The sequence below is a fragment of the Lynx canadensis genome, chromosome B2, assembly GCF_007474595.2.
Source record: "Lynx canadensis isolate LIC74 chromosome B2, mLynCan4.pri.v2, whole genome shotgun sequence".
In the NCBI taxonomy this organism is placed as follows: domain Eukaryota; kingdom Metazoa; phylum Chordata; class Mammalia; order Carnivora; family Felidae; genus Lynx; species Lynx canadensis.
Window position 1 is genome coordinate 13,336,874 of NC_044307.1, and position 18,054 is coordinate 13,354,927.

Below are 18,054 nucleotides of genomic sequence, written 5' to 3' on the forward strand. Positions count from 1 at the left end.
CTACAAGTTTGTACCCTTTGACCCCCATTCCCCCTCTCCTTGTCCCCCGACCCCCAGCTCCGATAACCATTCTACTCTCTGTTCTAGGAGTTTGGCTTTTTCAGATTCCACACCTAAGTGGTAGGGGACAGTATTTGTCTTTCTCTGTCTGGCGTGTCTCCCTTAGCTTAACGCCGTCAAGGCCTGTCCCTGTTGTCACAAACGGCAGGATTTCCTTCTTCCTTAGGAATGAGTAGTATCCCATTGTATGTGTCGGTACACACGCACGCCCCACCCCCACGCGTGTGTTGACACTGAGGTGTTAGCTCTGGTGACTAATGCTGTGTGCAGATACCTTTTTGATACGCGGTTGCGTTTTGTCTGGATACATACCCAATAAGTGAGAGCCCTGGATCTTAGGGTGGCTCCAGTTTTAATTTTTTCGGGAGCCTCCACGCCGTTGTCCACAGTTGGCTGCACCAGCTTGCATTCCCACCAGCGGTGCACGAGGGTTCCCCTTTCTCCATGTCATCGCCGACACCTGTCGTCTCGTGTCTTCTCAGTGGTGACCGTTCCGACAGGTGTGAGGTGATGTCTCGTTGTGGTTTCGATTTGCATTTTCCTGGTGATGAGTGATGACGCACCCGTTGGTCATTTGTCGGTCTTCTTTGGAAAAACGTTTGCTCAGATTCTCTGTCCGTGTTTTAATCGGATCTTTTTTTATTGAGTTAAATGAGTTCTGACGCCCCAAAGATGTGACACTCCCCAGAGGTAAACGGTGGGGAATAACGTCTGCAGTGAAATTATCTTCGGCGTTTCAGGCCCCACGTTTCTTGCACGACAGTAAGGTAGCTGAAACGTTCTGTTCTGCCACGCTCAGCCTAGCATAGTGTCTGCACGAGGTAGGCGCTGCGAGACGCTTGTTTAGGGGAACGAACCCAAGGAGTCATCGTTTGATTTTTGGGCCAGTCGCACTTGGGCAGGGGCTGGAGCCAAGGCGGCTTGTCTGGAGGGTCTCCGTACTGCTGCGCGAGAGGCCAGCGCACACTTAGTGTGTAAAACGGCGCAAAGGTAGGAGCTTACCCGCCGCCTATAGGGCAGAAGTCAAGGCCCGTGCCTCGCGGGCCAACGTCAGGGTGTCGACCAGGCCACGTTCCTTTCTGGGACTCGGGAGAAGAGCCCCCGTCCGAGTTCATGCAGGTGGTTGGCGGGGTTCCAGCTCCCCGCAGCTGTAGTTAAGGCCCCTGCTTTCAGCCGGGAGCTGCTCTCCGTGTCTGGCCGCCACCTGCGTTCCTCGCCGTGTGGGTCCCGCATCCTCAGAGCCAGCACGGGAGAATGTTCCTTGTGTCACGTCCCTCTCTCACACTTCACGTCTCTCTGTCCAGGGAAAGTGCACGCAGGTGCCTTTAAGAGCCCGATCAGGTCAGGCTTGCCCGGGTGACCCCTCTCTCTTAAAGTCAGCTCTGCCCCGGGGCATAGCCTGCTCATGGCAGGAAAGCCAGTCCTGCTGATAGTCGAGGAGGGCGTCGTGCAGGGTGTGTGCACCAGGAGCAGGGCATCTCGGAGGCCGCCTGAGAACTCTGCCCCCCGTGGGAGGTACAGAGGACTCCGGAGTTCAGAGCAAATGTGAAAATAACCCTGGGCCCGTGAACGAGGTGAAAAATGGTAAATGCCTGACCCAGATTTCATTTTTGCGTTCCCCATGCGCTCATTGAGGAAGGTTAGAGCGCTAGGAAAGTGGTCACGGGATGGTAAATTGGGGGCTCTTCCTGGCATGACGAGGCTCAGGGTGATGGCCTGGTATTGCTGACTCGGCCCGAACTTGAAGGGTCGCTGCTCACACTAATAATCAGAAAGTTCTTTCTACGTTATTTCACTGAAGGCGCACGTCAGGATTGGGTTAGTATCTCTATCCCAGATTCAGCCGGGTGATGTGAGGCTCAGGAAGGTTGACTGACTCAGCCAGGTTGCCCGTTAGTGAACAGCAGAGCCGGGACCTCGCTCTTCTGATCTAGCACGACGGCTGCATCCTTGCCCTTCCACTTATTGAACGCCTGCCGTGCCCGGCTCCGAGCCGGGTGATGAGGCGTCGCTGTCCGCCAGGAAGTCCGAGTCTTGGCCCCCTATACTGCATGTAATGTACGAGTCAGCGTCACCAGTCTGGTCGCGGGGGGTGCCCCAGGGCGGGATAGCGGGGTCCGCTGGAGTCAGGTGAAGTGTTAGCCAAGAGGCTGGTCTTGGCTGATGAACCGCTGACCCGCAGACAGTGGACACGTGGTGGGAGGTCGTGGCGCAGGGAGAGGCATGGGGGGCCGGGGGGCTGGCCCGCCAGGTCAGGGGAAGAAGTGCCGTGGAGGGTGGGCGGGGCGGGGGGGCACCTGCATGGCAGTCGGGGCACCAGCCGGGGTTTGACAAGCAGACGCGACCCTCTCAGCTTGGAGGGTGGAGGTGAGTGCGTACTTACTCCCATTTCCTGCCTGCGTCCCTCTTCAGCCCCTGACCCCGAGTGTTCTGTTTCCGTAGCTGAACTCGATGCAGAGCACACCCAGAAGGTCCTGGAAATGGAGCACACCCAGCAGACGAAGCTGAAGGAGCGGCAGAAGTTTTTTGAGGAGGCGTTCCAGCAGGACATGGAACAGTACCTGTCCACGGGCTACCTGCAGATAGCAGAGAGGCGAGGCAAGTTGGGCAGAGGGCCGCTGGCGGCGGGGACCCTCCCCGGGAGCCCGGAGACCGTGTCTCGCCGCGCCCCCCGGGTGGGGTGTGGGGCACAGGCCCCGGAAGTCTGTTCTGGCGTTAGTCCCCAAAACTCAAAGTGGCTCTGCCATGCGGTACCCGTCTCGCCCTTGTCTCTACCTCTTCCTGTAGGTCTAGGCTTCAGTTGGAGACACTTAGAAAACATGGAGCAGGCTGTTTTTGTTTTTTTTAAAAAGGTAAAAACCGAAGAAGCATCACCCATAATTCTACAGCGCAGTAAAATCTCTGTCACTATTTTAGGGTGGTTCTTTCGTGTGTGTGTGTGAGTCTGTACGTAACTGGTCTCAAACCATACACACATCTGGCTTTGTGTCTATCTAAATACCGTACAGGGATCTTTCCCCCTGTGTTATTAACAGTTCTTTAAAAGGGTATATTTTCAAAGCTGCGTCTGCGTCGTCAGGATGTACGCAGTCAACATTTAACCAGACCCTTAGTTGAACAGATTCTTTATACACGGTTCTGAGATCAACATCCAGATTCATAAGTATTCGCGTCTCCAAGAGTTCCCAAGAACAGACTGAGCAGGGGCGAAGCCCGGTACGGGGTCCCTCATCCAGCCTCTAGAAGGAGCACGAGCAGCTTGGTTGCACGGCACGCGGGCAACCGTCCAGGGCCCCTCTGCTCACCTGCCCCTCCGTACCCCTGAGCCCCTCCACTCCCCAGCCCTGTGTCCTCCATTCTCTCCCCTGGCCAGCCTGGCCCCGGTCTTTGTTCCGATACCCTGCCCCTCACCACACCCCCCAGCTCCTCTCTGTTCCTCTCACTCTGTTCCTTCCCTGTCTTTGAATCCGGTGTCCGCCCCCAGGAGAGAGGTTAAGGAAATAAAAACCGAGGAAGGAAAATAATGGAGGCGAAACACATCAAAAGTAGCATGGCGACACGCCTGGGAGAGCACCACAGGATGCGCCGTGTGGATAAGGCTTCTTTCCTCAGGGCGGGTCAGATTTGAAGGAGGACATCCGGTCTCCACAGAGCTGGCTGTGTCCCTTTTGTTTGCCCTCCTCTACAGTCTGTCTGCGTCTAGAAAAGCCGGACAGATTGCCTCAGAATACGCGTGCTATTCGTGGCCTGCAGGGTTTGGTGCCGCTTATGGAGGGAGTAGCCCGTTCGCTGCAGGGATTCGCGTCTCGTCACGGGCAGGGGTGAGGTCACTGTACCCTGCACGGCCGTGAGACCCTCTCTGGTGTGTCGGGGGCCCCGCCCTCCCCACCCCATCTCCACCTGTTAGCCTCCCAGGGGCCCCACCCCCAGACACTGCGATGACACTGGGGGTCAGGACTTCCACATACGAGTTTGGGGGACACAGACATTGAGGCCGTACCAGCCACGCACCTCCTGGGAAACACACTGCAGATCTGAGGACAAGGAGCCGCTGCACCCAGGAGGTGGGAGGAGGTCGGCCAGCGAAGGGAACAGTCAGAGACTATCAGTGCTGAGTTAACCCTGCACGTCCAGCTTGGTTCCCTGGATGTTTCCGGAGCATCTGCGAGCACGCGGCACGTCTTCAGGCCCAGAGGAAGAAAGGCCAAGTGGAAGTGCCTCTTAGGTAGGCCCGCGCTCGTGGGGAGACGTGGGAGCACACACGGAGGTGAACCCGGCGCAGGGAGGTTCGAAGTGCCTCCTTGCGGTGACCGAGAGCCCGGCACACGGGGACCCTCCAGCTGGCGCGGTGGGGTGCCTGGCCAACTCTTGTTGGACAGACATCAATGAAGTATTAAGGAATTGAATTCTCACAGTTTGGGACACTTAAAAAATAACATTCTTCAAGTTTCCAAGAAGTCTTAGGCTCCTTTTTTTTAAGGTAAAAAAAAAAACGGGAGTCAGGCACATGTTGCCAATATGTGTGATTTTGAAAGCACTGAAGAAGAAAATTGGAGATTTGGGCTTTTTAGCTTTCTGCTTCAGCTGGAGCTGGAAAAACATTCAGATAACAAATAGGCATCTCTCGGCGAGGCTGTTCAGAGCCATCCCTTAGACTTCCGGCCTGGCAAGTCCCACGTCCCCTTCTTACAGACTGTTCATCTCCAGGGATGAACGCGGGGATGTTTAATGTAGGAGAATCCGTCAAAGTAAAAAATCTCCATAGTGAATGTGGTATTTTGGACTCATTCCACTACATCAGAAATAGCAGTGAATTTTTCTCACTTTCCAAAGCATCATTTTTTAATTAAGACAAAGGAGTGGAAAGTTTTACCCAGCAAATTATCAGAGTAAAGGGTAAAGGGACACGCGTGACTCCTTGGATCAGGGTGAGGCTGGAGAACCCACGGAGCTGGGAGCATCAGGCACTTGAGGAGGCACGAGGCCACGCCAGCTCGCCAGGCAGCAGAGGGGACCTGGCACCCGCCACGCGCCCAGCAGTCCTAGTGCCATCAGGGCACGTGTAACCTGGTACGACCCTGACCCGGGTTCTGTCTTCCACCCGACATGACTCCTGTTTTCTTTGTTGCTGGGTGCTGGGGTGTCTTGACAGATCACCTGGGAGACACGCTGTTCCGTACGTGTGTGTGCCCACAGTTAGATCTCAGGCTCCCGTGGGTCCCTGCTGAACTGGCAGTTCGGCAAAGTCGAATCTTCTGGAGCCGGGGGCTGCGCCCTGTGCCGCGAGACACTCTTACTCAGGCCTCAGAAGTCCCCCCGTGGACCCAGTGCCCAGGACAGAGAGGGACGTGATGTCTGGGCTAGTGGTAAAATTAACAAAGTTAGAAGAGATGGAATTAGTAGATAAAACCGCACTAAACTAAAATTCGTATAGCGTCCCCCAAGATACAATCCAGAATGCAGTAGTGTCTCAAAACACAATTGCCAGCTTATGGTTTTAACTTTGTGTGATTGTCTCCCCATGAGTGTTTGAAATTTGGGGTGGCTCGGTCTGTTTAGTGTCCACCTCCTGATTTCGGCTCAGATCGTGATCCTAAGGTGTGGGATCAAGCCCCGTGTTGGGCTCCATGCTGAGCATTGAGCCTGCTTGAAATTCTCTCTCTCCTCCCCTCTAAAAAATAAACAAAACCAAACCTCACTGTGGAGGACGTTCTCTTATGTCTTCGTACATGTGATGAGAGTTTCTTTGGGCCTCAAACTTGAGCAAGCCTCAGTCACCAGGGGGGCTGTTCACATGGAGACTGGTCCCACCCCAGGGTTTCCAATCTAGTAGGTTTGTGGTGGGGTCTGAGAGTTCACATTTCTAACAAGTTCCCAGGTAAAGGAACTCTTGAGGCAGTTGGACACTTTGAGAACCGCTTCTTGAGGGTGTATCACTGGGACAGTAATTAACGGAGTCATTTGACGTGCTTATCTGTAATTTCACTAGATTCTGTCCGATTACCTGCCCAAGTCCCCCGTTGGTTTACGGTGCCCTAGCAGTGTGTATATGTGCCATCACTTATCTTTGTCAACACTGGGTAGTGCCTGATATTTAAATTTTTGCCAATCTGTGAGTATGAAATGACCTCTTGTTTTTAATTTGCATATCCTTGATTGTCCATTTTCCTCCTGGTTGTCTTCCTTTATGGGGTCTTTTTTTTTCTTTAATTTTTTTTAATGTTTTTATTTATGTTTGAGACACAGCATGAGCGGGGGAGGGCAGAGAGAGAGAGGGAGACACAGAATCCGAAGCAGGCTCCAGGCTCTGAGCTGTCAGCACAGAGCCCGATGTAGGGCTCAAACCCACGGACTGTGAGATCATGACCCGAGCTGAAGTCGGATGCTTAACTGACTGAGCCACCCAGACGCCCCCTCCCCCCCCCTTATGGGGTCTGATGCTCGTGGTATTGGCCTTTACGGATTGTCATCTGAGGCAGTCACCTTCACTCAGTCCGTGGCTTATGGATTCTAGAGAGGCCTTTGCTAAATGTGTTTATTTCAACGTGATCGGCTCTACCCATTTTATTGCTAATGGTTTGTCCTTTTGTGTCTTGTTCAGGAAATCCTTCCCTCCAAGTATAAGCACACAAGTAGAGCTTGGCTGTAACTCCAAGTTCTAAGAACATTCTACTGTGTTTTATTCTTAAAGTTTCAGTGTTTCCCATTTTATAGTTGGCTGTTCAGTCCACCACCAGTTCGTTTTTCTGTGTATGGGGAGGTAAGGACCCAAATTCAGTAACTTTGCCTCCACCCCAGCACTCTTTCCCCACTGTTTCTGGGTGTCTCCACTGTAGTACCCGGTGAGTCTTTTCTGGGCTCTCTTCTCTGTCTCTTTCTTCTGTTTGTCTAGCCTGGAGCCCAAACTCTAGTATCTTCATTCTTCACTAAGCAGTGGCTCTCAACTGGGGGCGGTTTTGTCCCCTCGGGACATTTGGCAGAGTCCCCAGAGTTTTGCCTGCTGTGCTTGGGGCAGGGCTGTGCTGTTTGCATCTATCCGCTAGATGCAGGGATGCTGTTGGGCACCTGCCAATATACAGGACAGCCCTACAACAAAGAATGCTCTGGTCCAGAGTGTGGGTGCCTTGGCCGAGAAACCTTGTCTTACAGCAAGTCTTGCTGTGTGGTGTGCTGGAGCGATTCTTACACACCCCGAAACACGTTTATGCATTCTTTCTTGAGAATTGCCTTGGCCAGTCTTGGCTCTTTGTACTTCTGTATAAATGTTACAGTCAGATTTGCAAGCTCTATGAAAACCCGTCCAGGCCTTGTTTGCGGTTGTGTCGCTTCTGTGCCGAGGGAGCACCAGCCTCTTAGTGGTGCTGGACGTCCACACGTGCAGTAGGCAAGCCCTCCTTCCTGATTTCCCAAGCGCTGGGTAGAAGCAGCCTCAGGCACTGCGGGGGCCGAGTAATTTCTCTGTGGGAAGAGTTGCCACCTGTTTTTCTCCACTAGGTACAAAGGTTTCCTATTTCTTGTCAATTTTAACAAGTTTTCCATGGAATCTGTCCGGTTGATCTGTAGTTCTCAAATGTGTTAGCATAACGTCCATAGTGTCATTCTCAGCCTTTGTGGTATTTGGGTTGAAGTTTGCTTTTCCACCCCTCTCGGATCACTAATTTGTGCTGTTCATCCTTCATGATGAGTCTTATACAGAACAGTCATCTTTAAGTGTTTTCTTAAAGACCCAACTTTTAGCTTTGTTGTTGCTATCGTATAGCTCATTAGTTTCTCTTCCTTAGTGCTGGGCATCTTCGGTGGCGGTTTTGTTTTTTGGTTTTTTCCCTTGGTTTTGGTCTAATTTGACTGGGCTTGGTTTTCAGCATTCTTGTCTGAATAAGGCATTCAAAGCTATGAACTTTTTACAAGGGTAACGTTCACCACTTTTTAACAGAATTCTACAAGTTCTGACAAGTAAGTTTCTTCCTGGGTTTTTTAGATTTTCCATTACAATTTCTTATTTGACTTGTGACCTGTTTAGAAGTGTTTTTAAATAATGCGTGAAGTTGTTTCTAGTTACCTTTTGTTCCTGATTTCTCATAAACTTCATTGTGGTTGTTGGAGAGTGGGTTTTTGATTTTTTTTTTAATTCAAGACTTAGAGTGTTTCCTACATGTTTTCTGTGCATTTGAGGGTAAGATTCTAAATGATAGGGTTCTGTGTGTACCCGTTCCACCAAGATCATAAGTTGGGCTGTTTAAGCATTCCCTATTATTGAATTGTATGGTTTAATTATTATCAAAGAGGTGTATTAAACCGTTCTTCCCAGGATTATGGATCGGTTAGATCTTCCTTGTCACTCTGCCATTCTTTAAACATCACCACAAATTATATGTCACACAAATTTTGAATTGTCCTCCAGGCAAACTGAAACTTTATTAAATCACTAAGTACTACTCTTTATTTCAATATTTTTGTTTCCTATCAATATTGCTATGTCAGGGGCACCTGGCTGGCTCGGTTAAGTGTCCGACTCGATTTTGGCTTAGGTCACGATCTCTCAAGTTGGTGAGATCAAGGCCTGTGTTTATCTGCCTGACAGTGTGGAGCCTGCTTAGGATTCTGTCTCTCTCCCTCCCCCTGCTTGCCCTCTTTCTCTCTCAAATAAACTTTAAAAAAATGTTGCTAGGTCAGCTTTCTTCTTTAAGTTAATTATGTAACTACTTAAGCTTTTGTTTGTTTCTTTTAATTTAATGTCCTTATGTTTTGGGAGTGTCTCCAATAAACTAGACATAGCGAGATTTTTATCACTTTAATTCAGTCTTCTAATCTGTTAAATGGAAAATCCGACTCATCTACATTTACTGTGATTACTGACACACGGCTTCATTACTACCTTTCTTGGTACTGTTCCCATGCCTTTTTTTAATCCGGTTTTGCGTTCTCTTCGGTTTTAAATCCTACTCCTGCCCTTTTCCAAAGGATGGGACAGACAGAAACGAAAGGGAGCCTGTGTCCCTTTCAAAACTGCAGTCAGAGCAAGGCCAACCGCCAGAAAGGCCCTGCTGACAGGCCGTGGCCAGAACAGAAAACCTGCCGCTTGCCTGACTTCAGGTGGCCCGGCAGCCGCACACAAGCCCCCACGGGGCCCACAACTGACCAGTGGCAGTGTCCCCTGACCAGTCAGCCTGGAGAAGCTTCGGGACGCCGCCCCGCTGGTACCCCTCGCAGTATCGAGCGTGAAGCAGCGCCGTGACTCTGCGTGGCAGTGGCCCCGGGCCTGCACCCCACCTGAGTCCACACCACGTGGCTTTCATGCCTCTACTTCGAGGAGTCACCTCAACTACAGCAAGCTTCCCCCTGCGAAGAACAGAAACTACATGCTTTCTTATTTTAGCGCTGGCCTTGAACGAGGTTGTGCCTAAGACGGTCAGCTCCTCCCCTTCCGCTGCCGGAATGGGGTCTTAACACCGCGATGGCTCTCGGGCCCCCCCCCCCCCCCCCCCCCCCCCCCCCCCCCGAGCTCCCGAGTCACCCACCTCCTGCATCCTGGGCCCGACCTCCTGGACTCTGTGCCTGTGGCGAGAGTAGGTTTGTGGTGACGAGCTGTCTGCGCTCATAGCTGATGCTCGATCTTAAATGCCATTTAATGTTACATAATTTTAGAAATGGCATTTATCTCACCTCTTTGAACTTATTCCATTGTCTTATATTGTTGTCGAGAAGCTGTCAATCTAATTATTTCCTTCTTTTCCCTCTCGTGCCCTCTCTCTGACGTTCCCCAGCTTCACTGCAGGTGATGTAGGGGAGGATTTCTTTCATCTGTCTTCCTTGGAATAGATTTTTGCTTCCTAAATCTGGGACGTCACATCTTACAGCAAGTCTGGGAGAAAATCAGCCTCTTTGTCCGTGTCCCCCACCATCTCTTCTTGTCTCAGAACTGGGACAGTGCTGCGGGTTTGCATTTTCCGTCTGTTTCTGCGCCCTACGGTCTTATTCATTCTTCCTAATTTGTTTGGCCCTAGTCCCTAACCATCGGTTTAATACCGGCCCACAGTTTTACATTTCAGTGATTAAAATGTTCCTATCTGAAAGTCGTTTGGCTGGTTTTTGATTCCATCTTTAAGGTCATTAAAATGCGTAAAGTCATTTGAATTCTCAGTAAAGGGTGTTACACGGAGCTCCTTTCTGCTGACCTTTGCTAGGAGTGACGGACCGGTTCCCACCGTGTGCTGTACACTCTGGACTGGGCTGAGTTTATGTTTTTATATCACTGTGAGACCCAGGGCGAAGGGGGCCTCCACATCCAGAAATAATTTGTTTCTGCCAGGGACGGTCATGCCTGGGGTGACCACGTCGATTGGCTCGTTGTTTTCTGGACCACAGAGGTAGCTGGCATATGGGCTCCAGACCCAGGGGCTGCCCTCCCCCAGGGCCCCGGCTGGTGGACCCCTCCTGGTATTGATGTCCTTTTGCTCCTGGGCCAATTTTACTTTTCTCTTTCACCACAGAGAGCTCGTGCTCCCCACTCACCAGCATGCAGCTGCCCAAAGCTTGTCTGCTTTTCAAAGACTAGAGAGATGTCATAAGGGCAGTGACAGCTTCCCCAGGAAGCTCGATAAAGTCTGGGGGCCTCTGCACGTAGAACGCAGAGCTGTGTCGGCAGGGAGGTAACGAACCTCCTACTGCTGCGGGGATGTGGCTCTTGGGACCCTGCTCCCCGCAGCCACGGGCTGCTTCGTGCAGAAACGGGTCGTGTTCCGCACCTGCAGGCCGAGGGCTGGGGGTGAACGGAACAGCCGGAAGGGGCCGACGTAATAGCAGCCAAGGCTGGTCTAGGGTGGAGTCAGGGCCCGACTGGGGTGTGTCGTTTTCTGTCTTAGAAAGTCTGGAGTAGCAGGAGAGATTTCATACCTGGAGAACATACGTAGTTAACTGATGGCACTTGAAGGGTTACTGAGGACCAAAAGGATCATTCCTTCTCGTGCCCGTCTCTTCCCAGAGCCCATGGGCAGCATGTCGTCCATGGAGGTGAACATCGACATGCTGGAGCAGATGGACCTCATGGACGTGTCTGACCAGGAGGCCCTGGACGTCTTTTTGAACTCCGGCAGCGAAGACACCGCCGTGCCGTCTCCGGCCGCAGGTGGGGGCGACAGCCTGGCACGATGTCTGTCACACGTCCGCCATCTCCCTCCAGAGGGAGGATCCTGGACGCCCGGGGCCAGTCTCTAAGTTCTGCCTCTTGTCCCACCACTTGTGGGCTCACGGCGGTGGGGAGGGAGGCTCTGGTTGATCCGTGGTGAACCTCTCCCAGCTTGTGAGTGCTCGGCCCAGATTCGTCCAGGGACCGCGCAGTTGGACTCAGGTCGTACTTCTTCCTCGGGCTCAGAAGGCCTCTGGGAGTCAGGCCTTATAAGGCCTGGAGCTTGGGACTCACCCTCAGCAACCGCGCCCCCCCTCCCCCCCCCGCCCCGCCCCACCCCGCCCCGCCCCGTGCTGCCCTCCCCCCCCCCTCCACAGGTGGTCGCTTGACCTTTTGCTCAGCTTGGGCTCATAGTTTAAGAGTTAAGTCGCCACCCTACGGGCACTTGATCTCCATTTACTGCCTTCCCCAAATTGTGATTCATGGAAGGCCAATAGAAATTTTCCAAGGCCCCCCTCTACCCGGGCCCAATTTAAGTCTGGGACAAGCCCTGCAAGGTGGGGGCAGGGTTGTCTCATATGCACATCTTTGCTACGAAAGCACTTCTGTTCTTCCACAGTCTCAAAAAGGGAAAGGCTCAGACCAGGGTCACGGCGCTACTAGGCCCCCTTCCTCCGAAGCCCACCTCTAGTTTTCTTGTCCACTTGTGTTTCCTCTACCTTCTCCCCGAGGCAGCGCTCTCCCCCTCCCCGCCGTCGGGGGCTGGGGCAGGGCAGTCCAGAGAGTGCCTGGCGCTTTCCCAGAGTCAGGGACAGACAGACTGGGGTTTAGGACCTTCTTCAGTTCCCCTGAACTTGGAGAACTGCTACAAGATAAGTGAGACCGGCGCCCAGAGAAAAACTCCCCGAATTACTCGCCAGGACATGTCCTGATGGCCGAGGTTCCTGGGCTGCTCCTCAAAGCAAGGCGGCCTGTACCTCCGGCGGTTTCTCTCAGAAGCCACCCCGGGCCGCCGGAGGGTCCACTCAGGGTCCCCGGTGCCACCTGCCCTCGCGGAGACAGGCAGCCGGGTTCTGCGGCCCCCGGGCCACCGGAACCAACGCCGCACGCCCCTTCTGTTCTGCGCACATGGGTGGCCGGGTGGGGGGGGGAGGCCTCTCCAGCACAACTTCCGTGGCAGCTTCTCTGTTGTGTTTGCAGGGCCCGAAGCGGGCAGCGGGCCGAACGAAGTCACCCTCCAGGTTCCCAGGCCCTCCGCGTCGCGAGCCGAGCCGCCGTCCTCGCCGGCCCCCGGCGACGGCGGAGAGTCCCCCGTCGTCCAGTCCGACGAGGAGGGAGTGGAGGTGGACACGGCCCTCGCCACCCTGCACACCGACGACAGTGACTCGTAGGTGTGCGCGCCCCCGCCCTGGAGGCAGGTGCCGTCCCCGAGGCTCCTGGTCGTGACGCAGTTGCCGCCGGCGCGAGGCCCTGACTGTACGAACCGCTGACAATAAAGCTTGCGGACTTCACCCCGACAGGGTACAAAGCCAGTTTGTGCGGAAGGGCTTCGAATTCCAATTTGTACAGCAGGGAGGGTGTCCACGCGGGCCGCTCCCGCGATCCTGAGTCCGTCCTCCCGAGCGTGGCCGTAGCCGGCCCCCAAAACGGCCACCGCACACGATCCGCTCCACCGCTCCCTCCTTCCTCCTGCTGAGGAGCGGGTCGCACGCAGGGTCCCCTTCGCCACCACTGGTAGCCCGGAGCCTAGTGAGGGAGGGCGGCCCGGCCTGCTGTCGCGTCCCACGACGTGCCACTGGCCGGCGGGCGCAGGGAGTGAGAGCTAAGCCGCTTCCGTGGGGCCTAAGCGACGGGGTTTCCGAGAACCACCTGCAGACAGAATGGGGGGAAGGGGGGGGGGGGTCGCAGCCCTCTGCCCGTTCACCGGAAAAGAGAGACCAATCTCAAAAAAACTTCGTTTTTATTATTAAACCTTGTAGTACAAACCTGAAAAGTAAACAAAAAACTGGCAATAAACAACATGAAGTCTTCCCTCCCGCGGGAGGAGTGCAGAGCAGCGCTAATAAATTAAATGTCAAACTGTAAGCCATAGGCAGAAGTTTACTGTCAAAAAGAGGGAAAGTACACAGCAAGGCCATAAAAACCGGACAACCACATTGGAAAACACGTGACTCTGTTTATGTAATTGTTAAATATTCCAAAAACAGTTCAGTCTTCTGCAACAACAACCGACAAAGTGTATCACAGGACGCTCCCGACAGTCCCACTGGCAAGCTCAGTGCATATGAGTAGCTACGGGCTCGATGGATCCAATTACGAAACAAAGGACAGCTCGTGAAAACAGTTCCCTTTTTTATTCCACACGTACTGTACACACAACCGGAGAAGGGCAACAGCTACTCCATTATTATTTTGTTGTTGTTGTTCAGTGATGTAAGCAGCACTTATAAATGTTACAAGAAAAACCCTGTAAGCATCCAATCCACCCGATGAAGAAACGGAAACGTAAGGCTTTTCTTCATCTTGTCCTCGCACCCTCCCCACCCCCCACCGAGAAAAAGGCTCAAGTATTTAAAACAATTTACAGGCGTATGTACAAAAGGGATGGGATTCTTTTTTTTTCTTTTTTTCTTTTTTTTTTGTTACAACATGAAGAGAAAAAATAGACAAGATGAGCGCAAATGCATTTTCACATTCAGAAAGAACTGCAGACCTCCTAGTGGCTCTAAGTGTGACCGTCAACGAAACGAGTTTAGAAAGAAAGATTAATGCTGACTTGTGAAGGTGTAAACCAAGCAGTGACATGAAGACGGAATGTTAGAGAGATTGCACGTCTAGGACAAAGAAGCACTTTCGGCTTCGATCACTTTTTTTTCCTTTTTTGTTTTTTTGTGGTTTTTTTTTTTTTCTTAAGGATGCTATTGAAGGGTTTTTTGATAAAGTAGCCAACAGCACCAAAAAATAACAGAATGGATTTCCTAATGAAATCAGGCACAGGTTTCCCTCACGTGACCCCTCCAAGGCAGGCAGTCTGCTTTCTTCTCTCGCTCTCCTCTTTCCCTTAAACAGATGCATAGAGATGTGCTGGTAAAGAGAACCTCGTCGTCCTTCCGCATTTTGCCTCGGGTTAGGAAACAACGTCCGCCTTCAGCTGCCGTAACCGCCCAAAGAAACAAAATGGGGGTTCTCCGGTTTTAAAAATTACAAACTCATTTTGCACATGACAGAAGAAAAGACAGCCAAAGTAAAGCCATTTCTTTTCAAGTTTTGTGTGTGTGTGTGTGTGTGTGTGTCTCCTATCCCTTTTCCTCTCTAGAAAAATCTGCTCACATGACTGGTTTTTTAAAATTTGTTCTCCAAACTTCACCCTCTTCGAAAATGGGTTAAAAAAGCCTTTTTTCCCCCCAAGTTACCAAAAAAAAAAACCAAAACAAAAACAAAAAACCAAAAAAAAACAAAACAAAAAACCAAAAAGGCTTTTTTCAGCCACAGGGGCGATACAAATTAATACAGCCCCCTCAAGGGTTTTTAAAACAGTGAATATACGGCAGTTTCCAAAATCTGACTGCAGTATCTAGGTATTCTAAGTACAAAAAAAAGTTCAACAGTTTAATGCTAAAACAAAATTAGTTCTCTAAAACCAGAAGAAAATCTTCTTTAGAGCTAGTGCAAAGACAGCTTGTATCCTACAGCAAGTACTCCAAACTAGAATATCATAATTACAAAAAAATATATATCGATCGACACGGGTGTTGGCATCTTCACGACGAGCTCGAAGCACTTCGGGGGGAACCGGAGGAGGAAAGCCGGGGTGGCGGCACGTCCACGGTCGCCCTCTTGCGGGGCCCTCTTTTCGGTGTGGGTTTGCCGAGACGGTTCTCGATGCTGCCATTCTTACCAGACACTTTGCCGCAGATCTGATTGACCAGACTGATGATCTGCTCCTGTTTCCGGGAGAGGGGAAGACAATTAACAGACCAGAAGCACGCGATCCCAGACCCCTCCCCGGGGTGACGCTCACCACCACAGCACAGGACCGGGGGGGGGGGGGGGGGGGGGGCCACGGAGTGCTGCCCCCCGGAGGCGGTTCACAGACCCCGGGAGAAGCGATTCTGAGGTGGCGGCTCGGGAACCAGGCCCCTAACCTGGCCCCTAAAGCGGGCCAGGTTCTCACAGACACACCTGCCACTTCATGGCCCGGAGGGATGAGGGGCAGAGCACCTGCCGCAACGCGCGTCCTAGCCTCCGAGCCCCCACCACGGCACCGCCCCGCGGCCTGCAGGGTCACTGAAATCTCTGAAGTCCCACAACTGTACCCAGTACGTTGTTTTCTACACGCATCTCACGTGTAACGTGTCCCTCGCCCTGGAGCCTGGGCCACCCAAACAGCAAGAGCGGGTCACCGTCCCGCGGCCACACGACCCAGCCACCCGGGAGACGGGCTCCGTGCGCGGACAGGGTAACGGGGCTGCCCGCACCAGCACGCAGGGGCAGGGCTGCAGGGGGGCTGGGCTCTGCCTGCCCCCGAGGCTCACGGGGGCGTCCCAGAGGCTTCTTGCCCCGAAGAGGACAAGTGCCTAGGGCGGTGTCATTCCAGCTGCCCGAGCACTCGAGCCTTCCTTCACCTGGCCTTGCAGATAAATACACGTGTCTACTTCTGGATATTTCTGGCATCCTCTCCTCTCAACGAAGGGGAGATGATTAACAAGCATCCTTAAAGTCAATCAAGGGAACCATTTTACTGTCGGCATCAAGTATGTATTTGTAACCTCAACACCACTCAGAACCATGCAGTTTTACGAGAAACCGTGGGGGGAAATACCAAAATGGCATATGGCCAGACCTTTCCGAAGCACCTGCTCTGGACCAGGGTCAGAGGGAACCATGTGGACACAGGCCGGGGCGAGGGGGGGAGGGGGGGTTGCTCATCCTTCACTCAAAGGCCTGGGGTTCACCTGAGTCCGAAGCTGGCCCTCCCGCAACAGGAGCCTCTCCTCACGGAAGTGGAAGGTGTTAAGGGCGAAGAAGTGAAAACCGTGTGGGAAGAAAGTGAAAAGCACCCTAGAAGCAACAGGGCCGCCCGTCTGCGCAAACGCTGTCTGTGGCCATTTTTTCAAGCACTTACGATAAACTTGCTAAAGGAAGATAACTAGATGAGCTGCTTTAAAACCTGTGGCTTAAGCCTTCGGGGCAGCACGGGCCGGGCAGGGCCCTGCCTGCGCCCTGCGGCTCCCTCGGACCCGGGATCTGTGTGCCCCAAACACCGGGCCTTCCAACCAGAGCTGCGGTGCCCTCACGAGGCACTTCTGAAACCCAGCCAAGAACCAGAAATTACAGAGTTAAAAAGCACACAGCTTAAAGAAGGAGCGGATTCAGATTCTCATTTACTAAAATTAGTCCAGTGACAAAGTAGGCGACTTCTATGCCCTTTTCTCTTACTCATCAAAGTGATTAAGCTTCACACAGACCCTACAGACGGGATTCTCTGTCCCATATTCCGGTCACAAAAGACAATGGGCTACAGATGGAAGAACCCAGATTTTGTAGAGCCTGAAACCCTGAGGGCGGCACCGCGCGGGCTGACCGTGCTGTTCTGACTCCCCGCTGAGGGTGTCTTTGTCGCGGGCTCTGACGTCTGCGGGTACAGCGGAGCAGCAGGGCGCGCAGGGCGGTTATGCCTTCACCGACACACACCCTGAAAGCCAGGCCCGGATCTATTCTCAGCTCAATCTTATTCCGCCAAAGGCTTATTACCCCCACCGACCCGCAGCCTGAGCCCCCACAGATGCGCCACCATGCCCTCCAGAGTCCTGCCCGGAGCGGAGACGTGTGACGCCAGACGTGGTCACCTCACCCAGGACCCACCCCCACTGAGATCTGGGTGCGGGGGCCTGCGGGACAGAGGGGCCCGGGGCAGATACAGCCCTGGGGGCGGTGCCCTGCTGGGGGCCGGGGAGGGCGTGGTGCAAGGGTGTGTGCAGCCGCCCAGGGTAGGGGACACAGCACGACAGTGATCTGAAGGGTGACACCCCCCCCCCCGCCCTCAAGAAATGTTCCGGGTCAGTCAAGACGTGAGACACGTCCTCCAGTCGCCGCGCAAGCGACTGCCCAGCAGCCCAAAGCGTTCATGCTGGACGTGCCAGGAAGTCACCGAGGCGCGGGCCCGCTGCTCGCTGCGGGGACAGCCCTAGCCCAGTGGCACCTGCTCTCCGTGCCGGCTGACGGACACCGCCAACCGAGCGCGCGAGCGAGGGCTTCGGATGGAGTCTGCCTCTGCAGACGACCGGGGACTCAGCGAGACAGGGGCCATCAGGGGAACGTGAGGCGCGACGCCCCGGACCAGAGCGGAAGCACGGAAGTGGCGAGAACTGGCCGGACTGGCTCTTGTACAAAGCTGGAACGGGATCTGGGGAGCTGGATGCAGAAAGACAAGACTTCGTGTTTCAGCCCAGGGCCCTTGGGTGAGGACCCAGAGCCGCCCCCTGGCCTCGTGCGCGGCAGCCCCGCCGGGAGCCCGGCAGTGGCTTGTGTCAGATGCTCCGCGTTCTTGACCTGATGTTGGTCACACGGGAGTCTCTATGGAGATGAAAGATGCCGGGCACGGTCTGCAGCACTTCCAGGAGTGACCCAAGGCGTCCGCGCCCCCACACACCCCCTGCCCCCACCCTAGCCCCGGGCAGATGGCACAGTCACGAGGGTCATCGGCGCCAGGTGTCGGTCACCAGTGCAGCGGGATTCTCGGCAGACCCCGAGCTCCTCCTCGCACGGACCCCCACCCTGGTGGCTGCTCGCTGTGGGGGTGACCGCGGCAGGCAAAGTGCACCGCTATGGGAGGCGGTGGCCGAGGGGGCTCTGCAGGGCTGCAGCGA

At 53.7% G+C, this 18,054-nt stretch overlaps 2 protein-coding genes across 4 annotated transcripts in view; one reads left to right on the plus strand and one right to left on the minus strand.

Annotated features, from left to right (window-relative positions):
* DTNBP1 (dystrobrevin binding protein 1) overlaps positions 1-12,717 on the plus strand; it is a 132,202-nt gene extending 119,485 nt beyond the window's left edge. The window contains exons 8-10 of the mRNA XM_030314810.2: positions 2,503-2,658; positions 11,042-11,185; positions 12,386-12,717. Of these exons, the coding sequence (XP_030170670.1) occupies positions 2,503-2,658; positions 11,042-11,185; positions 12,386-12,576 (491 nt within the window). The 3' untranslated portion in view covers positions 12,577-12,717. The remainder of the gene's footprint in view (positions 1-2,502; positions 2,659-11,041; positions 11,186-12,385) is intronic.
* Positions 12,718-13,520: 803 nt separating this feature from the next.
* JARID2 (jumonji and AT-rich interaction domain containing 2) overlaps positions 13,521-18,054 on the minus strand; it is a 271,818-nt gene continuing 267,284 nt past the window's right edge. For all 3 annotated transcript variants that reach the window (XM_030314809.1, XM_032593108.1, XM_030314808.1), the window contains one exon: positions 13,521-15,129. In XM_030314809.1, coding sequence (XP_030170669.1) covers positions 14,947-15,129 — 183 coding nt within the window. In that variant the 3' untranslated portion in view covers positions 13,521-14,946. The remainder of the gene's footprint in view (positions 15,130-18,054) is intronic.